This window comes from Empidonax traillii, unplaced genomic scaffold (genome assembly GCF_003031625.1).
Source record: "Empidonax traillii isolate 1590-97213 ecotype Southwest subspecies unplaced genomic scaffold, ASM303162v1 scaffold236:size2090792, whole genome shotgun sequence".
In the NCBI taxonomy this organism is placed as follows: Eukaryota; Metazoa; Chordata; class Aves; order Passeriformes; family Tyrannidae; genus Empidonax; species Empidonax traillii.
In genome coordinates, this window is record NW_020955429.1 from 1,355,358 (window position 1) to 1,375,775 (window position 20,418).

Genomic DNA, 20,418 nt, shown 5'->3' on the forward strand with positions numbered 1-20,418 from the left:
TGCCATCTAACCACAGTGATTCCATGGGAGCCTCAGGTTCTTTTATAATGAGAGGTACATGGTTATATCTTTTTTAAGGCACAACCTTAAAACAAAATTTCCCTGCAGACTTCAATTCTCAGCTTACAATGTATTAAAAAAATTCTAACTGCTTTCTAAAACAGTTGTTTCACATTTACTTTGTTCTTTGAGAAAGTGTTTACTGAATTAGTCTGATGAGTCTTGTCTTACTTCAAACACCTTCTTGTAGAGTGCTCTCACAGTCAGAACTGTCCATCCCCCCTAACAGCTCCTCCTGACCAAACCAGACAGACTTAAGGATGTCCCATCACTCTCTTAGCAGACCACTAGGCCTCCCCCTTCTGAATATGTTAAATAACAGGGCTACCCCACCACCTCTTAGTCCCTGCCTGTCACTTCTGAAGAGTTCACCACTATCAGTTGCACCATTCCCATTGTGCCAGTCATCCCACCATGTCCCCATGATGGCAACTATGCCATAGTTTTCCTGTTGCACCAGATCCTCCTGTTTGCTGCCCATGCTGTGGACATTGGGGTAGATGCACTTCAGTGGGGTTATTGATCCCAGTGGCTTTTTGGGAAGACAGGCTCCAGTTCCTGAGTGACCATTCTCATGAGCTTCCATGGTTTCTAGCACATCAGTAACACTTTCATCCTTGCTGCTGCATGGATCTCCATTCCCTACCTCTACTGAGACAGCAGACTGAAGGACCTCGCTAGCACACAGTCCCTCAGCACTGGCGTGTCACCCCCAGGCTTACCTCCAGTGTCCTGATTTTATCCCCTCCCCGCTTCAAATCCAGTTTAACTCTCACACAACATGCCCTGCTAACTCCTGCGCAAAGATCCCATTCCTCTCAGAGACAGGGATGTTACCAGCACATTTGGAGTCGGCTAAACCAACCCATGATTAAAAACCCCAAAATTCTGTTGCTGGAGCAGTGTGAGGAGCAGCAAAGATGCTCAGCATTGACTGAAACATCCAGGGGTTATCAGTGCTCTGGTCAGCACAAATCCAAACCACAGTCTCAGGGAAGAAATGGAACTCTTCCTCCCTGACCAATGCAACATGTTCTCCACCTCTTATTCTATGCCATGTACATCCTGCTCAGGTCCCACATTATCCAAATACCCACCACCACCCCTTGCTATCATACACAGATATCATTCCCTTTGTCGGTGGATCACTCCTGTGAAATGTCTGTGAACTGTCCATAAAATTCCCACAAATGTTCACAAAATCATAGAATCACAGAATGGTTTGGGTTGGGAGGGACCTTCAAGTCATCTTGTTCCAACCCCGATTCATGGGCAGGGATACCTTCCACTAGGATCCAGTCACTCCAAGCTCCATCCAACACAGAACACTTCCAGGGATGGGGCATATACCTGCTGCAGCATGACCTTCTCCATGGCTGCAGTGCTTCCAGGGGTGTACCTGCTCTGTTGTGGGTTTATCCATGGCCACACACTTCAAGGTGCTCCAGCATGACTTCCTGCACAGCCAGAGATGCTTCAAGGTGTATCTTCTCCATCATGTGGTCCTTGGGCCACATTCCCTCCAGAGGTGCTCCTGCTGCAGCACAGACATATCCATGGCCACAGACGCCTTGAGGTTTCTTGCTCCAGCGTGGGCACATCCACAGGTCACAGTAAGCAGAAGCAGCCATTAATGGGAATGAGGCTAATTTACAATAAGATGAGCACAGAAGCTCTGTGGTTTTGCTTTCCTTTCCTCCTTGGCTTACAGGGCTGCCTTGGCCAGAGCCCCACCTGCCCTGCTGTGTCACCCACCAGAAGCAACCCCCTTGGGATCCCAGCCAGAAGTGTGTCCCAAGCATTGTAGGTATAGGTCAGGGTGCTCCTGACTGGGGATGCAGTGCTTGCACCAATCCTTCTCTCATGCTGCTGAGGACACAGTGAGTTGTGGCTCAGATCAGCAGTAACATCTCTCCCTGGGAGCCCCTGTGTCTGCCCAGCAGGGCACAGAACACTTGGAGGATCAGAGGCAAAGAGGGGGGACCATGGGGCCAAAACTGGTGACACTGGGGTGACAGTCCACAGCTGGGCCCCCAGCCTCACTTCCAAGCCAAAGTGAACCCCCAAAACGTCATCACCCATCTGGCTGAGCCACCTCTGGCTGCTCCTGTGACAGTGATGGCACCTCAGCCATGCTCACCCATCACCCCCACACACTGTCAGGTTTCATGTCCCTCAGGAGCAGGGTCCTCCCCAGATGAGAGGCCCTATCAGCCAATGGGGAGATGGACAACAGCCAAACGTGGGGGGATACCCATGGCCACCTCCCTGAGTTGCCCTGCTCCTGCTGCCCCACCACCCCAACCACTCGCAGAGTAACCAGTTGCTTCCCTGTCTGCAGCACCTCGGCATCTGTGGGCTTCCCTCAGGGGCTCTGCCCTCTGTGGAGCACCTGCTGGCCAGGACCCTTGCCACTGACAGCCTTCAACTGACCTTGACCCCACTGAGAAGACCTCAGGATGGGTGTAAGGATGCAGCTGAGCGTGGGGTCTGTGAGGGGCTGTCCCAGGGATGGGGGCTGGCATCAACAGGGCTTGGGGGTGCAGCAGGGCTGTTTTGGGTAGGTCCCTGCCCAGGTGGCTACTCCGCTGCTTACCTTATCCTGGCTCCTAAGACTAGCTGTGGGACAGGAGCGTCCCCCAGGAGTCTCCTGCGGTTTCTGGACTGGGGGCAGCTCATGGGGGCTGTAGCTATCCCTCCCTCATCCTGAATGTGCTGCAGTGCAATGCCTGCAGCCCAGTCTTGCTCGAGGGGTCCAGGCTGTCCCACAGCCCAGGGGGGTCACAGCCCCCATGAGCACACGTGGTAGCAGGAAGGGGGCTGCCACCAGGAACCCCAGTCCCAGTACCCAAGCCAGGACAGGATGGTTAGGGGGGCTGCCCCATGGAACAGTAGGTGGGGCTCAGCAATGCCATGCTGGGGGACAGCCTCAACTTCCCCCAGGTGCAGAGGGGGATGTGATGGGCTCATCTCCCTGGGGGTCCCTGCACCCCAGGGCTTCCCCACCTACCCTCCTCCTCCAGAGCAGAGCACAGCTGTGCGGCCAGGCATTCCCTGGGCAGATTTGGTTTTCCAGCCCTTCACCAGGCAGAGAGGGGGTCAGGGATGGATCCTGCCCTTCATGGGCACCAGGGCCATTTCCTCTCCCTCCGTCCTCATCCCACAGGAGCCCTGTGCACTCATGGGCAGCACCATCCCCAGGATGCAGGTGACAACCGGGCAGCCTTGATGTACTTTAATAAACCCTGGGGTCCCATAGCCAGCTACAGGCAGGGCTGGGGCTGGCCCAGGCATCAGGAGCCCCAGGCTCAGTGGGGCCAGCACATGTGGGGCCATGTGTCCCAACAGCAGGTCACGGAGATGGGCCTCTATGGAGGTGTCACACGTGCACATAGCAGTACGGTGCTGCTGGAGCAGGGACCCTCTTGCTCACCAGTCACGAGTTGCTCCTTGGTCTCAGCCCAGCCCCCCTGTCTTGACAGTGACAGGGGGCTGGTGCTGGCGGGGGCCACCGCACCTCCCTGGTGTCGACACCGAGAGGGCTGAGCACCACGCAGGTGAAGTTGGTGAGCAGGTGCTGGGTGTCGAAGGAGCTGAAGTGCAGGTCACGGAGCAGAGCCACCCCCGAGCCCCACAGCTCCTCTCTGCAGACGCGGGGGGGAGCCATCAGTGCCCACCCTGGGCTGGCAGATCCAGGGTCCCTGCCCCAACTGGGGCCACCCCACTGTCTCTGTGCCCCCATGTCCCCCATCCCCATACTCACTGCACTATCCCCTCATGGACGGCCCCATCTGGGTACAGGCTCTCCACAAAGGAGCCATTCGCCAGCCAGTAGAGCAGCGTCAGCTCTGGGAGCTCACTTGTCGCCTCACATGACACTGTCACACTCTCACCTGTGGCCAGAGGGGACGTGGGGATCAGGGGTGCTGCAAGGGTCCCCAGTGCCCCCCTGTTCAGGCTGGCCACAGTCACAGTCCTCCCGCACCCCCCAACAATGGAGAATGCTGCCCCACCTCGTCAGCACCCCAGAATCTTGGCTGTGGGTGGAAGATGCACCTTGTGTGTGTGCTGGGGGCTGGCGCAGGAGCTGACCCCACTGTGCCTCCCCCAGCTGGGGGACTCATGCAGCTTCACCATCTCTGCCATGGCCCCAGGGGTCTCTCACCTGGACAGGGGGCCTCTGCTGGCATCCGCAGGGTGGTGATGCTGGGGAGCTGCAGGGCCATGGCACCTGGGGGAGCTGAGTGGAGTAAGGCAGGAGGTCAAGAGCGACCCCCTGAGACCCCACATCTCTGGGGTGGGTGAGAGGGCAGGGTCCCATAGAGGATCCTCATCCATAGAACCCTGCACAGGCCCCTTGAGAGGCACAGAGCCCAGAGGTGACCCTAGCCTTCCCGGCTCCCTCAGTAACCCCCACCTACCTGCACAGAGAACAGCCAGGGCCCAGCAGGGCAGAAGCAGGAGAAGCAAGGCAGAGAGTCCTGGGGCCCCTGCAGGCAGAGATGGAGCTCAGCGCTGGACATGCCGGGATGCTCCCCACGAGCCTGGGATGGTTCGGTCCCCTCAGCATCCTCCCAGCTAGTCACGGTTCCCCCAGCATCTCCCCCACAGCAACCCCCGGGCTCGTCCTCTCGCATCTTCCCAGCATTTCCCCCAGCAGGCCGTGGTCTACTCATCATCCCCCCGTAGTACTACCCAAGCCTAGGATGGTCCCGCCCACTCGCATTCCCCCAGCACCCCCCAGTTGACCTGATCCACCCAGCACATCCCCTCCCCAGCGCCTCCCCATCCCCTGAGCCTGGGATGGTCCCGTTCCCTCCGGCATCCTCCTCTCGGGATCCCTCAGATCGCGGCTAGTTCCACCCAAAGCTGTCCCCCGCCCCGGTCCGTACGGGGCAGCCGTGGCTCAGCCATGGGGGGGCGGCGGCGCTCGCGACGGCGGAGCTTTATAGGGCGGCCCCGGGGCGGGGCGAGGCGAGCGGCAGCACCGTGACTCACTGGGACCGCCCGCGGCTCCGGCCCCGCCGACGTGGCGCGATGCCACGACTCCACGACTCCGAGATCCGCATCTAAACGCCGATCGGGACCCACACCGGCCCCGCTGCGTGTCCATAGGGCCCGTGCCCCCATATCCCCTGGTTCCCAGAACGTGCCTGCTGTCCCCAGCATTCCGTGCCCCCTGTGCTCCATGTCCCTACACCTGAGGCGAACGTCCCCCAGGCACTTCCATGACCAGCATGCCCCTGTGCGAGCATCCATGGGCCTCCCAGGGATGAAGAAGCGGGGCTCGGTTGGGCGCCCGTCTCCATCACGTTGGGCACAGGCTGAGCCAAGGGGCGTCACAGGACTCTGGGACATGCTGGTTTGTCCCCTGACACTCTGGCGTCAGGGGCAAGTCAGGGTCTGCACAAGACAGGGAGACGGGTTAAGCCCCCGGGGCACTGAGCATGCACAGTGAGTCGGGGGAGCCCCGGCTGCTGACCCCTGGGTGTCCCAGTTGGGGCAAGACAACAGCTTCGTGGAGAGGAACCCCCAGGACCCAACCCAGGCTTCACTCTGGTGCTTGGCTGTGGGAAGCCTGAGCAGGGGCATGACCGGGCTCCTCTCCCCTGTCCCCGAGCAAAGCCCCCTCATCCCCTGAGCCAGCCCCTTGGCAGCAGACACAGTTTCAACAACCCACTAGTTCTGTTCCCCAGCACCATGGAGGCCAGGAGCCAGTGCAGGCACAGCCACAGGGCAGAAGCAGCCACCTGAGCTGCAGGCCCTGGCACTGCCTGGAAAAAAGTCCCTAATCACCCAGTGAGTTTCATTATCCCTGTTCCCAGCAGGGTAGAAAGGTGGTGGGAACAGGAATGTTTATCTTGGGGACCTGCCAAGTGCAACACATCCCTATCCTCCTGCTAGGATGAGGCCAGCAGCCACATCCTCTCCACAGCACCCATGGGTGTCCAATGGATAGTGACTGGCCAGAGGCCGCTCCCATGGCAGTACCCAATGCCCTGTGCTCCTCTGCCACCTCCCTGCTCACACCAACACCAACCAGCTGAACTCTGGGTGCCACAGGTGTTTGTTTGCCATCCACATGATATCCATCCCCCTGGGAGAGCTGAAAGGAGGAACCATGGCCTCACCCTGGAGCAGGAAAAACAATCAAAAAAAACCCAGTGCCACGTCTCCATTTCCAGGACTCTTGTTTCGGTGTTTGGCACAACACTGCAATGTGGTTTCACCCAAAAGAAAACCCAAAGGACATAGCAGGCCACTGGGGTTCGCCAAGGGGAGGGGGGGGGGCACACAGCCCACGTGGTGCCCATAGCCATGCCACTTCTCAAATCCCCTGAGCTAGGAGCTGACTCATAGCCCCTCATCAGACCCCAGTCTCCTCAGGTGATATGGCTCAAGTATCTGCATGCCAAAATACCACCAATGGCCCTCAGGGGACTTTGCCCCCACCCGCTGCCAATAAACCAGCAGGACTGTGACACGGCTCCAACTGGCATGGCCAGGAGGATGCCATGGTGCAATGCCAGGGCAAGGAAATGCCAGCACCAGCCCAACCTTTGCTCCATCCCTTTTATTCCAGTGCCAAGAAGAGCAACACCCAGCGAGGCCCCCACGCCCTGGGGCAGGGGCACCCACTCTTGGGCTGCTCTTGATGTACCGTCACCCAAAAGGGCGCAGGGAGAGGAACAGCACCGGTCCCACTCCATGCCCTGGTTGACAACTCCGAGCCGCCAGGGGACAACGCTGACCTCCAGGGAGGAACATAAAAAATTTGGGAGCATATAAAAGGGTTCGCCGAGACAGAGCCCACTATCACCATGCCAGTGAGCAGCTTGGTTCCTCCTGGCACACCCATGGCACCCAGAAGGGGGCCCGGCAGCCTGGAGTAGCCAGGCATCCCTCTGTCCCCTCTTTCAGAGCACTGGGCTCCAGCCTCTCCTCTGCAGCCCCCCACATCCCATCCTCACTGCCAGCAAGGCTGCTCCGGGGTGCCAGCATCGGAGCCAGCAAAGCCTCAGCCCTTCTCCCCATGGCCTCCCCTGGCAGAGCAGCAGGAGGGAGCTGGAGAACAGCCCCCAGCCCAAAGCTCAGTCCAGTGGGGTGCTGTGAAGGACCCAAGAGGGGCAGGGAAAGGGGACAAGTGTCTCTTTTCAGCTGCAATAGAAAGTTTTAAATACGCTCATTAAAATAATTGCTTTTTAAAAAAATCCTCCCTCAGCCCTGGCAGGAGGGGCCCTAATGCCGCTGTCCTCAGGGGTGGCCGAGGTCCTGAGAGGTGATGGAGCAAAGCCAGCATCTCCGGTGGCAACTGTCCCCAGCCCTAGGTACGTGTCCTCTCATGGTTCTGCGGCTCCCCACCGCCTGCGCTTACTCCAGCCCCAGGATGTAGTTGATTCCCTGGACCAGTCCAATGATCACTGGCTGCCAGGCCACCAGGTAGCGCAGCCAGTCCAGCAGCTGCCCATACATTACGTGAGGCCTCTCCCAGCTGGGCAGGAAGGAGTTAAAGAGCCATGGGGAGATGGGTGAGAGGAGCATGGCCCACCCAGGAGCCACCCAAAGGTGCCCCAAAGCAGGGACAGAGGATACAGGTGCCCAGGGAGGGATGGACACCGGCACCCAGGGAAGGACAGACACAGGTCCCCAGAGAAGGAAAGCTGTGGCCAGGCTTGCCTTGGGTTTTGCAGGGTCTCTGCCACAGTCATGGGAAAGCTGTGGCTTACCCAGGGTAAGATGAGGCCCTCACCCCTTAAGTACTCTACCCACTGCTCTCCTTCCTACAGTGCTGACTCCCAGCAGGAGAAAGGATACGGATTACTGAACATCCTCTTGAGATCCACCTTCTCTTTGCAGTACGGACACGTCTGCTTCTTCCCAACAATGCACCAGCCACGGATGCAGAACTCATGAAACCTGGGGAGTGGGACGTTAAGGGGAACTAGAGGAAGAGGGGGACACATGACTGAGTGTGAAGGGAACCACCAAGCCTAAGAAAGTCCCCCCAGGCCAAGGAAACATTCTGCCACATGAGGATGAGTCATTGCACAACCACAGACCTTTCCTAGAAGGTGCAGCAGCTTCCAGGGACAGCAGAAGGGGCTCACAGGGCAGCAGGACAGGATTAGGGAGGCAGAATGATGGCCTGATCAACGCATGCGCACCAGGGAGACTGAAACCCTTTACTGATGATGCCCAGCACTGAGAAGGTTCAGGCCTTCTTCAAAGGCTTTCTAGGGATTGACAACATTTGTGAAATTTCTCCCAGGGTCTAGCTTACTGCTGTGCTCTGTCACAAGGATGTGCACAACTGAGCCCTGCCTGGAGAAGTTACAGGGAAACATGAGGTGGCTGCAGCCAACTTGCCACGCACAAGGGTGTCACTGAGCAAACAAACTTTCCTCAGAATATCTCTGCTGCTCAAACCAAGGGGGAATGCCAGGAAGTCAACAACAGGAGGGGCTGCAACTTGTCAGCCCTAGAGCCATAGATCCAGGGGTGCCCAGCCAGCCCTCATCCCTAAGGACCACCAGGAACATGGACCAGCTCCTTGACAACCACACCACCCAGTGCTCCCACAGTCCCAGACTCTGCATGGGTCAGCCATAAATCTCACAAACAGTTCCTAACAGTTAAATTTAGGCCATGAGTTTTGCCAGCATGACCTTTGCATAGGCCCAGTTTAGAAACCACCTCATAGGCAGTAATGCACGCGGTGCCAGAGGACACCCCACTTCCAGGCTGAGTCACCACAGAGAAAAAACCCTGCTCAGCTGGTGCTGAGAACTTCCAGTTTCAAAACCCACTTCATATCAATCACCTGATATGAAGGGCTGAGTGACTCCAGGGTCCTGGAAACCCTGAAGGAGTTCTGGGAAAGGAGGAAGCTGCCAGGCTGTGATCAGAACAGGCAGTGACCAGCAGTACTGGACCTGGGGGCTGTTTTAAGAAAGGGGCCGGCAGTGTTTCCCCCTGATTTTCCCTTATGGAGACTCAGACAGGACCCACTGCACTGGGTCTCTGATGAAGGGCCAGTGTGGCACAGAGCAGGGCATATCCTAACCTCACACCATCAGAGCTGCCACTGCCAGGCAGATAGGTCACAGCAGATTAGGCAAAGGTAGGTGCAAAGTGAGGTGCAGCTCCATGGTTCAGCAGAGAGAGCTGGGGAGAGGAAGAAAGGGGAAATAACCCCTTGTGATGCACGTGGAGGTGACAACGAAGTGATTTCATGGATGCTGAGTCAGTGATGACACAGGCATGGAACACGTGCAAATTCAGCCAGACACCCCAAAGTCCCAGGATGGGCATTTCTTCACCCACTGTGGGAGAAGCCATGGGGCAGGAGCTCCCTGCTGCAACCCCAGCGTGGGGCCAGCAAGGTAAGGGGGTTGGCACCTGAAGAGAAGGATACACGTGGTTGCAGGAGAGGCGGTAAGTGTTCTCAATGATCCCCTCCTCGTTGACGTCCACAAAGATCTGCTGGCCACAGACAGCGCAGACGCTGTCGGAGAGGTGCTTGGTGGGCATTCCCGAGGCGCTGTAGAACTGAGCGAGGGCAGAGCAGAGGGAGAGCGGTGACAGTGGGAGGGCACGTGTCCCATGCCCGCGGTGGCACGGCTAAGCTCTAAGGAGGGCTGGGGTCAGCACCCCGGGAGTCGCCTCGGCCTTTGGGGCTTAAAAACCTTGTTACAGGTCCGGCTGTGGAAAACTACAACAGGACAGGGAGCTGCTCAGTGTTGCAGTGGCCCATCACACCCCAGCCCCACGTACCCCCTTCCCATGCTGAGGGACTTGCTGTCAACCCAAACTCCCTAATCCTTTTTCACAGGACTCTCTCCAGGCTCGTCTCCAAATTTGTACCTATAAACAGGATTATACCGCCCCAGGAGGAGAATCTTGGCACTTGCCCTGCTAAATTTCACATGGCTGAAGCTTGCCCAGCTCTCTTGTCTGTCCAGCTCTCACTCCTAAGAGACCACAGCTCCTCCTGGTTTAGTATCATCAGCAAAAACACATCTCCCTTACAGTCTTGGCACAGCTTTGCTCTGAGCATCTGACAGAGCCCTGGGGATCTGAGAGAGACCCGAGTTGTAACAAGGTGTTGCAGTGTGGCAGGTGAGAGACTGGAGAAGAACCTCAAGAAGCAGCAGCAGAAAGCTCAGAAAGGAAGAGGAGGAAACACAAAGCCCAAGACCCTAAACAGCTGCTGAAAAGAAGAAATATGACCTACTCCACTGGTGTCCTTCCTAGGTCACGTATTTTTTAGTGGAGTGGGTTATTTTGATACCACATGAGTGGGCTACAGATTTTGGGCCACCAAGCCCTCTGTCCACAGGGACAGCAAAAGTCTCTAAACAACCTGTGCCAGGGCCACCATGCACTCCTGGGGAAGAACTTCTTGTCCTTCTGGGAATGAGGGGACCCAGCAGAGGCTTCACTCTTCAGGAGAAGCACTCTTCAGAGCAACTCTTGCTACATTACAGCCAGAGACCCTTCCTTGAGGGGGAAGTTCTATGCACTTTCCCATTTGAGGGAAGCCAAAGCTGCTGCCGGGACCAACATGTTTTGGGCCCGCCGATATGGGGGATGACTCTGGCTTGGGGGACAGCTTGTCGTGAACTCACCCCAATGGTTGAGGCCATGTAATCTGCACACATCTCAGCAAAGTCCCGCTCCAGCACTCCGTAGTAAAGACCATAGAAGAGGAGGGAGATGCCAAAGTCCATTGCATCTTCTGGTTTGATTCTACAACAGAAAAGCCCAACCATCAAGAGGTTTTTTTGAGGGCAAAGCCACTCATCATATTCCAGAGAATATACGATTCCAGAGAATGTTCCAGAGAAGTAGTCAACCTGTCTAAACATGAAGCTGGCTTGGACTACACTCCTCTGCCATCACTCCTGGGCTCGCTGCTTCTTGCAGGTACATCTTCATCAGTACAGCAAAGAAAATTCCACTGCTGCCCCAGGCTGGACACCATAGAGCTGGGGGAGCTGCCAACAGCTGAGCTGGAAAAAGGGCTCTCCAGCAATCTGGACTAGTTCAGGTACCAGCACCTCACCCATGATCCTCTCAGGAGCAAAAAGACATCCCAATAGCCTCTTTGGTGCCATTAATCAGATTGCCAAGACAATTGTTTTTCCAGAGTAATATTCAATGACATGTTACACCCCATTGCCCCAGAAGTGGGAAAGATTCACTCACCTGAATAATAAGTTAAGACCAAAGAGTGTAAACATGACAGCCATGTACCCCACAATACCAGTTGCATAGCTGATCTTGTATATTAGCAGAAACCATTTATAAACCAGCCTGTAAAGAATTAAAACAAAGAATTTAATGCCTTTGTTTTTTCCTGAATGAAACTGTGCCAATCACCCGAAGAGTTTTATTTTTCAAAATCACAGTGGTTTTGCAGACAAATCACCTACCCCTACACATGGGCAAGAGCTTTACATGCCTTATTCAACCTGCCATGGGCTGCTCACAGTCTTGACTTTCAAACTAGAAACCTCAAGATCTCCAAAGGCCACAAGGAAGCATGCTGCACACCGTGCAGCCCTGGGTGAGGCTACCAGCCCACGTGGAATCTGGCTTTCCACCACCCACCCGGGTACCAGGTCCATCAGGCTGGTTGCCAGCAGCCAGTTAAGGCCTTCACACCAGGCTCCCAGGAAGCAAAGCTTAACATAGTCATCTGTGGCAGGGAAACTGGAAAGAGCTCCTTGTAATGGTTATTCTGGGCCTGAGAAGTTCCCTCAGGAACAGAAGGACGAACCTGGGTGTTGTCTGTACCAGAGGCTTTCGAGTTGCCCTGAAGGTGACAAAAGCTGTGACTGCTGAGAAGAGCACCCAGATCACCAGGAACCGCCACCAGTACAGCTTGATCGTGAAATACAGAGGCACTACCCACATCTGGAAGAGGGTCACCATCTGCAGGAACAGAGGAAAGGCACTCAGAGCTGGTTCTCTGCTCCTCAGATATCAGAAACATCCTGACAGTCATGGCAGCCATTCTCTTGCCTGCATCCAAGGGCCCTGAAAAGCACCACGAAACTGCAGAGATTTGGTCTGCAGCACCCGGAAAACAGCTCAGAGCTCAGCTGAGAGCATGAGTCTGATGGGGTGCAACTGAGGGAGCTGAGGGGGGCTTAGCTTAGAAGGAGGCTCAGAGGGGTCCTTCTTGCTCTCTGCAACTCCTGACAGGAGGGGGGAGCCAAGTGGGGTCAGGCTCTGCTCTCAGGTAACAAGGGATAGGACAAGAGGAAATTACCTCAAGTTGTGTCAGGGAAGGTTTAGGTTGGATATTGGGAAAATTGCTTCCCTGAAAGGGTGATCAAACCCTGGCACAGGCTGCCCAGGGCAGCGGTGGAGTCACCATCTCTGGAGGTATTTAAAAGACATATGGATGTGGCACCTAGGAACAAGGGTTAGTGGTGGGTTTGGCAGTGCTCGTCGGACTCCATGATCTTAGAGGGCTTTTTCAACCCAAGTGGTTCTGTGATTTTGTGAGGGAGTCAGAGGCAGCAGTCAGGTGATTTTTGGTAGCAAAGGATAGAGCTAGAGGGAGAATGCAGAGGAACCATCTCCAGAGTAAGGTACAGGAGATGGTCCACCCAACCAATTTGTTGTAAGGCAGCTACATAAACCTTTGTCTTCCCAGGGTCCTGACGCTGCAACCACAGGCACATATTACACAAGGCAAGAAGGTTTTGGCTTGTCTCTGCACTCCAGCCTATTCCCAAACAGATCTACAGCTGTGCAGCTGAGCTCTTGTGGTGCTGCTGGAGGGAAACGGGCAAACAGGTTTGGTTTAAAGTTCACAGAGGATTACAGGTACTCCTGGGAGACATTAATTATGACAATATTATCATTATGACAAGGAAGTCAGAGTAAAGTTGGTTTAGTTAACTAACAGACCCAGCCACCCAGCTGGTGGCATTGGCAAGTGGCAGGTCTGCTCAGCAGAGTGCTGCAGGAACCATCAAACCCAGGGTCCTGGCAGCAAGGAGCTCCCATTGCTTCTGAAGAAGCACCCACAAAATGCAGCTTCCCTGCGGACAACACCTGAGATCTGCTTGTCCATCCCTGGTGTCAAGGCACCATGTCACACTGAGTTATTGGTACTGCTTCCTGCAGAAATCTGAGGCTTTCAGGTCCATCCATCCTCATCCCTACTTAAAATCCCCCATGCTGCTAGGAAGTCAAAAGGGAATCGCAACATCAGACAATAGGAAAACCAGGAACACACTTCCCATTAGCAAAAGGAGGGTGTCAGTCAACACTCCCATCCAGCCTCAGGCAGAAAAGCTGCAGGAGGTCACTTACATTGTAGGAGCGAGGGTGCCGCTGCTTCCACTGAACCAAGAGGAGCTGTGCCACCACCAGTGTGGCGATAAGGATGAGGACCATTTCGGCATGCATTGCCTCGTGCCCGCGGTGCTTGGCGTGCATCCGTGCATGCTCCACCCTGCAACAACCAGGGAAAAGCAGCTGAAAAGCATGCAGGCACAGACTGCACAGTGGGGCACAGACAGCTCGGGAGAGCCAGGAAGACCAGACAGAAAAACAGCTCAAAGAAGAATCGTGGAGTCAGGGACTGTGAACAATCCAGAGGAGGAAGGAAAAAAAGTTGCTCACAGCTCATTTCTATGCTGTGAAAATCAAGAACACCCAGCCCATCCAGGTGTGAAGGAGGTGGAGAACTCCCCCTGACATACCTGAATTAACAAACATGGATCATACAGTCCACATAACTCACAATCCCAGAATGGGCAAGGTTAGAAGTGTTTGGGTTATCTGTTTCCACCTCCCTGATCAAGCACGGTCCTCCTAGAGCACATTGCAATTGTTGGACCCCCTGAGTGTGTGTCACTTCTCATTACCAAACCCTCAGCCCAGGTTTGGAGCCACTAACACCATTTTCCCTCTTGCCCAGCAAGGGAAAGGCTGGAAAGGTCAAGGGTAGGGGACAGGTGACACCTAACAAAACCCCCAAGTCCCAGCAAATCACTTCTCTCCACCATGAGCATGCTGGAACAAGTGATTTCCGGACTGATGCCTGCCAGATATCTGGGGTTTCTTCACAGATTGTGCTGTTTGACCAAAAACCAAGGTGGAATTAAGAGCTGTGACATCCTTATGTCTTGGTCTCAAGGTGATAATACTGTTCAAGTTAGAAGAAAAAAAATCCAAATACATTAAATATGCCAAATTCTCTGATTTAAGTCCTCCGCTAAAAATTAACACAGCATCACAGAATGGGTCAGGTTGGAAGTGAGTCATCTGGTCCAACATCTGTGCTCAAGCAGGGTCATCCCAGAGCACATGGCACAGGATTGTGTCCAGACAGTTCTGGAATATCTCCAGTGAGGGAGACTCCACACCCTCTGCAGGCAATCCGTCCCAGTGCACGATCACCTGCACAGGGAAGTTCTTCATGTTCAAGTGGAACTTCCTGGACATCAGTTACTGTCTGTTCCTCTTGTCCTATTGCTGGGCCCCCCTGAGCAGAGCCTGGTCCATCCTCTGCCCCTCTCTGCAGACCCTGACACACACTGGGGAGGTCCTCTCTCAGTGTCTCCTCTGGAGGCTGAACAGCTCCAGGTCCCTCAGCCTTTCCAGCTCCTAGACATACGCCAGTCCCTTCAGCATCTCTGCAGCTTCGACTGGACCTGCTCCAGGAGCTCCATATCTCTCCTGTCCTGAGGAGTCCAGAGCTGGACACAGCACTGCATATGTGTCTCATCCATTCTGAGCAGAGGGGCAGGATCACTTCCCTCAACCTGCTAGCAATGCTCTTCCCAATGCCTCCCCAGACACCACTGCCTTCTTGGCTCCCCATGGCACACTGCTGGCTTGTTGTCAAGGACCCCCATATCCTTCTCCACAGAGCATCCTTACACCTTTCCACAGGTCGACCCCCAGCCTGTACTAATGCAATACCGAGAGACAAGTCTTACTGTGATTTTCAGTAAGCATCTGGCTGAAATTGGATTAGCTTAGGGAAAAGGAGGAATTTTTCGGGCCCCTCACAAGGCAGACAGTGAGGGCCTGGAGGGTGTCCAGAGAAGGGCAGCAGAGCTTGGGAAGGGTTTGGAGCACAAAACTGATAAGGAGTGGCTGAGGGAGCTGGGGGCTCAGCCTGGAGAAAAGGAGGCTCAGGGGAAACCTTCTCACTCTCTACGACTCCCTGACAGGAGGGTAGACTGAGGTGGGGGTTGGTTTCTTTTTCCAGGTAAAAAGTGACAGAACAAGAGAAAACAACCTCAGATTGTGCCACAGGAGGTTTAGGTTCAATATTTTGGAAAATTTCTTCACAGAAAGGATTGTCCAGCCCTGGCACAGCTGCCCAGGGTAGTGGGGGAGCCCCATCCCTGAAGGGATTTAACAGAGGTGTGGATGTGGCGCTTGGGGACATGGGTTAGTGGTGGCATTGGCAGAGCTGGGGGAATGCTTGGACTTGATGGTCTCAGAAGGCTTTTCCAACCTAAACTATTCTGTGATTCTAATATTTAGCAAGTAGTTTAAAAGAAAAAAAACGTGCCTTTTAAGACAATTCATTCTTCCCCCCAGCAAAAAATGCTGACCCTGTCCTCTCTCACTGTGAACACGGGCTGTGCTGCCAGTCGCTCCAGCCAGGAGCAGGAGCTCGCTCAAGCTGTACACACTGATTCACCTCCCAACACACTCACCTCCATCTCTCCTCTGGGGACAAGTGCGAGAGGTCAACCTAGGGAGACAAGAGAAACACCCATGAAATCAGCCGCTGGAGTTTGGGAGCAGCAGCAGCACCACAAAATGAGTAACTCGTTCCCTTCACCTTCCTAAGCAGCACAGTGCTGGCTTGTGCCCACGTGAGCAGGACTCTGTGTGCCTGTGCTACCTGTTCATCGCAGGAAACATGGCACCTGGCTCCTTTATCTTCTGGTGAGAGCCATCCCGTGAGACCTCCAGGATTGCTCTCTGAGAATGTGAAGAAGGGATCTCTGGACTCAGATGCTTTAAGTAACAAACCTGGATGTGCCCACGGTGACAGCATAGCCCAGGCTTGTCCTTCACTCTCCCAGGCAGCACTTGGAAAGCAGTGAGTCCCCCTGCTCCTCTGCCACCTCCACTTCCATATTTTAATGGAGCTGAGGCTCTGCCCACTATCCCACACCACCAGTATCAGAGAATTGGTTTAAATCCCATGTTCACAACCCTGCCAGGCATCCTGAGGCATAGAATGGTGATCCCAGTGTAGCCAATGCAAATGCAGTCCAAAATGTCACCAGACTGCAGGACAGGGGACAGTATCTGAACACCAGCAAAAAAACAGTGCTAAAAAGTTTTCAAAATTCAAGAAAAAGAAAGATTTAGGCCTTGTTTTGCTGAGAAGGCTGGAAGTTCCTCTCAAACATTACAGGCAGGAGCAACCTAGAGTGACAGGAGCTGCTGTTATTAGTGATGATTGACAATGGGCTCGTATAATCCATCTTCTCCAGTGAGATTTTGCGTGGATACTCTCGCTTTTGGACAGAGAAGGAGTGGGGGGAGCTTTGACACTGCATTTCAGCTTTCACTTGGAGCTTTGTATAGAATCATAGAATCACAGAATGGTTTGGGTCAGAGAGACCTTAAAGCTCTTCTCATTCCTATCACCCTGCCATGTGCAGGGACACCTTCCACTAGACCAGGTTGCTCCAAGCCCCATCCAACCTGGCTTTGAGCACTTCCAGAGATGGAGAGTTCACAGCTTCTCTGGGCAAAATCTTTACCTTCACAAAATCTTCACTCAATGTCTTCACTTAATTGCTGAGAACCCTCCAGCCCCAATTATGTCCCCACATGGGCTCACAGACCGGGCAGCACATTGACCCACAGCACTGGGGAGGGAAACCCACAGCTCTGGATTCCATTGCCTTTTCTTGGTGAGACACAAACTCAGATTAAACCAAGAGCAGCTTGTCTAGGGCTGGGAATGTACACACGGGGTTTACAAATCCTCATGGGGCCAGAAACACTCCAGGCATTGCTGAGGCCCTGGGGATGGAAACTGGAAACAAGCCATAACCTTTGTTATCGCTCTTTCCTGCATACACAGCAGAGACGTGTACACAGGAACAGGCTCTACCTTGCCTCACTGGGTATGGGGCCATGGGCTTGGCTTCAGCCTTTACCCCAGGGCTCTCCCCAGCATGGCCCAGCCATCAGCCTCGCCTGCCCAGCACAGGAACGCCGGCACAAAGGTGTCTCATAGCCAGCAGCTCCCACCACAGCCAGGCTTGGCTGAGGGCACGTGCAGCTGCCCTGCTTCCCCTGTGGCACCTAATTATACCCCAGGGTGAGGAGGCAGGGAAAGACTCACAGCAGCAATCTGTCTGCCTGGTGTGGAACAGCTGCTGAGCTTCACCCCAGAGCAACACTTGTGAGAGATTCAGCTCCTGAGGCCCTTGAGAAGTACTTCAGGACTTGGATGCAAAATCTAGAGCTACAAAAACCCGTGTTGGAGCTCACTGGCTTGTGTCAAAATCCATGGGGAGGTGGTGACAACCTGACACCAACACTGAGAAGGGTGTTTGTATCGACCAAATTCCCCGAGCGCCTCTGCTCCTAAAGCAGCCAGTCCAGATCCATCAGTTCAGTTGCTGTGACACAATTTGGAGCAAGAACAACTGCTCTGATATGAACAGGAAAAAGAGATTTAAAAACTAGTCACTGCACACAGGAGAAGCTGAGAATCCCCAAGCGCTTGTTGGCTCCAGCGTAGGCCGATCCCTCTGCAAACTCTGGGTGTCATGCAGGGGTTTCCACTACCTCCCCCCAGGAGATACCTGCTCCCCCCAGGCTCTGGCCCCATTCTTGCTGAATAAAGATGTTTGACAAGCACCTTCCAACCACACCAATTTTTTTATCCCTATACAGGGTCTCTGCTCACTCTTCCATACCACACCACCAGCCACTCCATCCACAGAGTCAGTCCTGCCTTGGGAAACATCTCCCAGCCTCTTTGCTTCAGCATCCCCAGATCTCCAAATTCTTCCAGCAGCCCCAAACCCTGTGGACATCCTGTTGACATTGCACAGAGGTTCCTCCAAGCTGTGCTTCCAAGCCAGCCACAGATCCACGCACCAGACACAATTTTGCCTCAATCACAAGGACTGAGCTTCACCAGACTTCCCAGAGCTCAAAGCTCCTGAAATAACTTTATTAAGGGAGGTCAGGACTGGGAGAAACTGGATACCTTGGACTAACATCTAATCATCTTGTCAGACGTGGTATGATGGCCTTTGGAAGAACCTCATGCCACTTCCTGGTTTTTTAAGGGCCTGATGCCCCAAAGCCTCCACAAACCTGTGATCCCCACCACTGGGACAGTCAATGGAATTACTCTCTCAAGGAAAACACAAAGGCTGTTGACAGGGTCAGCACCAAAACCAGAACCACCCGCTCCTCAGAGCCCAGGGAGCTGGGGGGATCTGCAGGGACACACATATGCTGCTGTGAGCCAGCTCTAATCTCATTATGCTCTAAATCTGTGAAGGAGGCAAGGAGAATGCCCTGAGGATGGAGAATAAGCAACTGCTGATCTCAGTTCAAAGCTCCAGAGCAGCCACTAGCCCTGATCTCACCTTTCCCACAGCCCCAACCTCAGTCTTTGTCTCACAGCACCCAATAAGAACAACCAAATAATGGGAAGTTAAATCTCAAAGTGCTGCAAGTTCAACCAAGGCAGGTTGGGAAGAGGCATGTTCTTTAGTGAAAGTCTTGAGAGATTTTGGAATCTCAGTTCTGCTTTTCTCCTGCTCATAAAACAGAGCAGGAACAAGGAACAGGGAAGAGAAAGGTCCTAACTGATCAAACACTTGGGTAATTGGAAACTAAACTTTTGCTGAAGGCCCAAGCTCCCTGCAAGCAGAGCCAGAGCCACAGGACACTCAGCTTTATTCCAGGAGAATGTTAAACTGCTTTCAGGTCCCCACTGTTAGTGATTCATCAGCAACTCGCTCTGCCCAAAGAGCTGCCAAGACCTCTGAACAACACAAGCAAACAGATTTTGTCCTGACAGACATGGATTGTGTGGAATAACAGGGATAAGCACAGGTCGTATATGCACTCCCTCACTGCCAACCCCAAAAGTAGCTTTCCCACAGAACGAAAAATGGGAATTTCACTTCTGAGCATCAGAGAACTTGGATCTTTCATATTTTTACATACAAAGTCATCAGAAAATATCTTACAAATATAACCAGTAGCAACTCTAGAGCAATTGCTTTGTGGTCTAAACCTCCATCACCCCACTGCACCTGCTCTCTTACAGCAACACAAGATGTGGGGAGGAGCTACAAGCTCCCACAGCTCAGCCATACACCAGGGAATCTCCACAGCTTGACCCTGCCAGGAATCTTCTCCAACACAACCATCAGCATCTGAGAAATTTTAAGCCAAACCACCTATTCTTGAGGAAAAGCACCAAAAAGTACCTGACTGCACCAGCAACCAGTCACCCACAGTAACCCACAGTACAGGCAGGATGGAACCACGTTCTCCACACAGAACAGAGCCATACTCTCTTTTTCTCGTTCTCTGCAAGTGGAAAGAAAACTCCTGAGCATAAAGAACAGGGGATGGCAAAGAGCCACTGCAAAGCCCAGGGCAACAGCGCCAATGCCCGTGGCACATACACCACCTTGCTCCCAATTCCAGCTTTCCAGATAGCTTTCTTGTTTCCAGCTTTGTCATTTTTCATCCCCAGGAACACTTGAAAGCCAGCAGGGGAACAACAGCCGAGCCTCCATCCCCACCCTCGCGGCCCCGGGACCTCCACTGCTCTGCTGCCCCACGGGCGTCCCGAAGCTCCCAGTGCCCCCCTGCCCCCGGGACCCCCGGTGTTCCCCTATGCCAGGGATCCCCAGTGCCACCCCCCAACACTAACACTCCCCACACCCACCCGCCGCAAAGCCCTACAAGCTCAGAGTGCCCCAGACCGCCTCTCTCCCACTCCAAGGACCCTCAGAACCCTTTAGCGTACATTCGTAATTCGCTTCCCCTCGCCCCCCAGGCCTCGCGCCCGCTGCGGCTCCCCTCCAGCCTCCCCCGCGCTGGAGCTTCCGGCCCCGCAGCCGCCTCCCCCTCCCCTCTGCGGCTGCCCCGGCCCGGCCCGGCACAACCCCCGCACCTCCTCCACATCGCGCTCGACGGGGCCGCCAACCTCTACCTCCAGCACCGCCGCCATCTTGCCCCGCCCCCCCAGCGGCCAGCTCTTTCCGCCGCCTACCGCCAATCACCGGACAAGCCGCCGCGCTTGGGCCAATCGCTGCGCGCGGCGCTGCCCCAGCGGCCAATCGGAAGTGGGGAGGGGCGGGACTCGTG

At 54.5% G+C, this 20,418-nt stretch overlaps 2 protein-coding genes across 2 annotated transcripts; both read right to left on the bottom strand.

Annotated features, from left to right (window-relative positions):
• Positions 1-3,496: 3,496 nt before the first annotated feature.
• Positions 3,497-4,699, bottom strand: IL18BP (interleukin 18 binding protein). The gene is made up of 4 exons (XM_027888240.1): positions 4,482-4,699; positions 4,226-4,291; positions 3,824-3,953; positions 3,497-3,704 (listed from the first exon to the last, which is right to left on the bottom strand). The coding sequence occupies exons 2-4, from the start codon at positions 4,284-4,286 to the stop codon at positions 3,497-3,499; spliced, it is 399 nt and encodes a 132-aa protein (XP_027744041.1). The 5' UTR covers positions 4,287-4,291; positions 4,482-4,699.
• Positions 4,700-7,246: 2,547 nt separating this feature from the next.
• Positions 7,247-20,322, bottom strand: RNF121 (ring finger protein 121). The gene is made up of 9 exons (XM_027888274.1): positions 20,225-20,322; positions 15,759-15,796; positions 13,393-13,534; positions 11,843-11,997; positions 11,269-11,376; positions 10,689-10,809; positions 9,476-9,609; positions 7,876-7,977; positions 7,247-7,552 (listed from the first exon to the last, which is right to left on the bottom strand). Exons 1-9 carry the CDS (start codon positions 20,279-20,281, stop codon positions 7,432-7,434), a joined length of 978 nt encoding a protein of 325 aa, XP_027744075.1. The 5' UTR covers positions 20,282-20,322; the 3' UTR covers positions 7,247-7,431.
• Between the last annotated feature and the right edge of the window lie 96 nt (positions 20,323-20,418).